At 39.9% G+C, this 4,165-nt stretch overlaps 1 protein-coding gene across 4 annotated transcripts in view; it reads left to right on the top strand.

Moving 5' to 3' along the window:
• The window catches only part of tsc1b (TSC complex subunit 1b), a 32,545-nt gene that overhangs the window by 23,212 nt on the left and 5,168 nt on the right, over positions 1–4,165 (top strand). For 2 of the 4 annotated variants that reach the window (XM_032539665.1, XM_032539666.1), the window contains exons 19-20: positions 1,989–2,111; positions 3,794–3,999. In XM_032539665.1, the coding sequence (XP_032395556.1) occupies positions 1,989–2,111; positions 3,794–3,999 (329 nt within the window). The remainder of the gene's footprint in view (positions 1–1,988; positions 2,112–3,793; positions 4,000–4,165) is intronic. The other 2 variants (XM_032539667.1, XM_032539668.1) reach the window with 1 other exon arrangement.

Below are 4,165 nucleotides of genomic sequence, written 5' to 3' on the forward strand. Positions count from 1 at the left end.
GGGGGGGGGGGGGGGGGGGGGGACTTTGGGCTTTTACACTTTGTACACCTATAACGTGCACAAAAAAGATATATAACACAATAAAGGAAAGAGAAAAAGCCAAAAAGCATGATGTGAGCACTTTAAACAAAGGTAAGACATACCATTTTATCAAGTGCTTTACAGAAGGTGAGACAATGCATCACAACAACATTAAAACACAATGAAACAATGAAATAATTTTAAATAGAATTCAATAATATTTAGAGAATTATTGAGACCAAAATAATAACAGACCAGACATACAGATATAGTGCAATTACAGTAAGGGATGGGACTCCAGACCAGGTTTTATTAAGGAACCGGTTCCAAATTCTCAAAACACTAAAATCAGTAAGGTCCGAGCTTATTGACACTGCTATCGAGACTTGTGGATCATATAATGTAATGTCTAAAAATAGATGAGCGTGAATGGAAATGATTTCCGAGCACAGTGTGTGCACCCTAGGCAAAGACTAGCCTCCTCACCGCAAATCATTCAAAACATAGTTGGACTGGCTACCTGGTGGGCCGCTTAATCACCTCGTTAACTCTGTGCCCAAGCTTGTCGTGTACGTCAAAACGCTCTTTGTGCAATAAATCCAAACTGTTGCATTGAAGATTGATACCCTTTATGTCCATAGTTAATGGGTTTTTTGGTCTGTTATTGCCATTTACATTTTCCAAGGATGCTCTGGGAGACCATTCTGACCAATCACAAGCTTGTTTGTCAACCAATGGAAGGCTGTACATATAGGTACAGTATACAGTGAAGACCAATCACCCGAGGCCAGAATAGTTTGATATGACCATAAGTTGTCAAAAGGGCTCAGAAGGTTAAAACAAAAACTGTGCCCAAGACAGAAGAAATTTCCAGTTCTTATTTTTATCTTGATTGTATGGTCACATCCTGTACTGAAAGAATTTCTATTTAATTGGGTTCATACAGTATGTATTAAACTATATCAGATAAAATAAGTTACTTGTATATCATTGTTATATTATTCCTGAAAGTTCATTTGAATTGGTGTTGGTGGACAAAATCAGCCAGCTACTTACCTGATATTTTCTGTGCAGTATAACGTGACGTCTTGCCAAAACGAAGGATGGCTATCACAATTTTATGTTTCATGTCTGGGTGGGTGTTCAATATTGGATATGAAGATGTCTTTGCCAACAAAGCCGTAGAGGCATTATTCACACAGCACTTTGCTACTGACGACTGGCCTTTTATGTTTGGTCGCTGCCCTTCAGGCTCTTCCAGCGTAATATTTGATAATGATTTCTATGTGCTTCCTACTGCGTTCCTAAATAGCAGAATTGGGCCACGATAGGGATTGAGCAGGCAGGCAGACAGTTGGGTCGGACTCAGGGGCTTACAGCAGCACATGCCCCGTCCTCTCTGTAGACTGGCCCTGGGCACAGTTGCCTTGGAGATTGTCTCTCCCTGTCTATTTTTGGGTCAACGGCACAGGGGGTCTGGGTGTTTTTCTGCCTCCTGGGGTTTGTCAGAGGTCCGTTTCTCTCTTCTGACCCAGACTGAACCCAAACCCTGACAAACAAGGAGCAGTTGATACAGGCTTTTAGTTGACTTGGATCTGACAGTGATATTCAGACAGAATGAATAGTGCAGGGTTTAATATCCTGTGATGTTAAGATGCTTTCTTAAAGAATGTCTGTACAGCGTAACATTTGTCTTTTTAGATGACCACAAAGTGAAATTCTGTCATGTTGTAAAAATGAGTTTTGAATAAAAAGCTCCTTGGAGTGATGTGTTTACTGACATGCGTCGACGGCTCACCGGCCGCTGCCTGTTGAATCTTCAGAGGGTTCGGAGAGATCATTGATGACTAAATCTGTCGTGGTTATTGTTGATGCAGTCCCAGATATTTCTGGACAGGTTTGATTTGCGATTTGCGCAATTGCTGTTTTGCCCTCCGTCGTCATTGTTTGTCTCGTGTGTCCTTCAGCTGAGCAACAGTGAGAGCACCCAGCAGCAGATGAGCTTCCTGAACAAGCAGCTGCTGCTCCTTGGGGAGGCACATAAGCTGTCCACGCAGGAGTTACACCACACAGGCGCAGATAATGCAAAGGTACGCTGTGTGTGTGTGTGTGTGTGTGTGTGTGTGTGTGTGTGTGTGTGTGTGTGTTGTGTGTGGTGTGTTTGGTTGTGTTGGTGTGTTGTGTGTGTGTGTGTGTGGGTGTGTGTGTGTGTGTGTGTGTGTGTGTGTGTGTGTGTGTGTGTGTGTGTGTGTGTGTGTGTGTGTGTGTGTGTGTGTGTGTGTGTGTGTGTGTGTGTGTGTGTGTGTGTGTGTGTGTGTGTGTGTGTGTCACAGCCATACAGATGACAAGTGAGGGCTCCTTGGGAATTTTAAGTGTCAGCCCCCCTAAATCTTCTTGTTTCAACGTTTCTCCCGCCACTCTGTTGTCCCTCACACACATCTAACGTGCTTTAATAGCTTCTGCTTTTAAGTCTTATCCATTTTCCAAATAAATCCTTGAGGTTTTGTATCTTTTTATGTTTAAAAAAAAATTGTAATTCACATCCTTAGTGAAATGCACATCAGAGTCAGTTTCATGCATTTTATAGCATTGTTTTTTTTCGGTCCTGTAAAGTGAGTGGCTCAGTTAATGAAGCTGGAAAACTCACTAAATTAGCATGGCAGCCAATAGGATTATTAGTTTAGATTCAGCTTTATTGTCATTACACAGGTACAAGGCAACGAAATGCCGTTTAGGTCTAACCAGAAGTGCAATAGCAGTAAGTGCAGGATATACAATGGTTCCATAAGTGCAGGACATGTATAAGTACTGAATAAATATAGAAATGAATACTATTATAAACAGAATTTTACAGATAGATTTGTCCTATAAATATAATATATAGATACCTAGTATTGTGAACAAGATTTACAGCTGGATATGTACTGAATATAATATACAGCTGGATTTACTATAAATAAATTTTACAGATATGTACAATGAAGATAATATACAGATGGTTTTTACTATAACAGAGTTTACAGGTGAATATGTACTATGAATATATAATATATAATATATTATATATATATATATATATATATATACACAGATGGTTATTACTATAAACAGAATTTTTACAGATAGATATATATAATAAGTCTGGCTATGAGCAGTATAACAATGGATTTAAAGGTAGTACAAATAAAGTTTGGGCAGAAGCTATCCGAATTAAAGTGCAGTGGAAAGTAATTGCATATTACAGTTAAAGTATGGTATTGCAGATGTATATGTAAACAATTGGTACTGTAAATAAACAGTCAGCAGTGCAAATTGATGTACCAAAAGCATAAGTAACATGGATTAGCAGTGCATTTTATCTGAGACGTTTGGGAGAGTTGCTTTAAAGTATTAAGTATTTCGTACCAACATTTTTTTGGGATATGACTCCTGGAGCGGTGCTGCGGATCCATTCCTTTTTGCCTAAAGCACAATTAAAAGTGAATTTGTCAGTTGAATAAGTAGCATATTGTTGCTGTGGGGGGGAAACCTTGTATGTCCAAAACTGTTTTTTTTTTTAAGAAAAGAAAAAGTCTCATTTGAAAACATTGTATTGGCATAATGGCATAAAATAGCATTTATTGTGTGGAAAATATAAGCATACACAATGAGAAACTCTTCATAGAACTACGATGGAAAGAACAAGCTGCTCTCACATGGCTGAAAAACCTTTATTAAAAACCCTCCCCAATGCTTGATCTGTCTTTTTTTTTTACCCTCTCATTCATTTTAATGGCCGGCCGTTACCCAGGAGGCCCAGATGCTGAAGTTGTCTCATGACAAAGAGGTGGAGACGCTGAGGCAGAGCCTGCTGGTTCAGGGTCAGAAACTAGAGGCGGCGCAGCAGAGAGTCGCCGAGCTGGAGACGCTCCTCTCCAAGAAGGAACACCTCATCGCAGAGCAGAAGAAGTTCCTCGAGGATGTGAAATGTCAAGCAAAGTGAGTGTGTGAACCTCCAAGTCTCCAAAAAAATAATAAAGACGCATACAGAATTTGATATCTGTGTGCATCTCAACATCTTAGGCAGTAGGACATGAACCAGTTGTCTAAGCCAGGGGGCTTCAAGGTTTTTAAAGCCAACGAAACCCTTAACTGAAAGAGAGAC

Source organism: Etheostoma spectabile, chromosome 16, assembly GCF_008692095.1.
Source record: "Etheostoma spectabile isolate EspeVRDwgs_2016 chromosome 16, UIUC_Espe_1.0, whole genome shotgun sequence".
NCBI classification, from domain to species: Eukaryota; Metazoa; Chordata; class Actinopteri; order Perciformes; family Percidae; genus Etheostoma; species Etheostoma spectabile.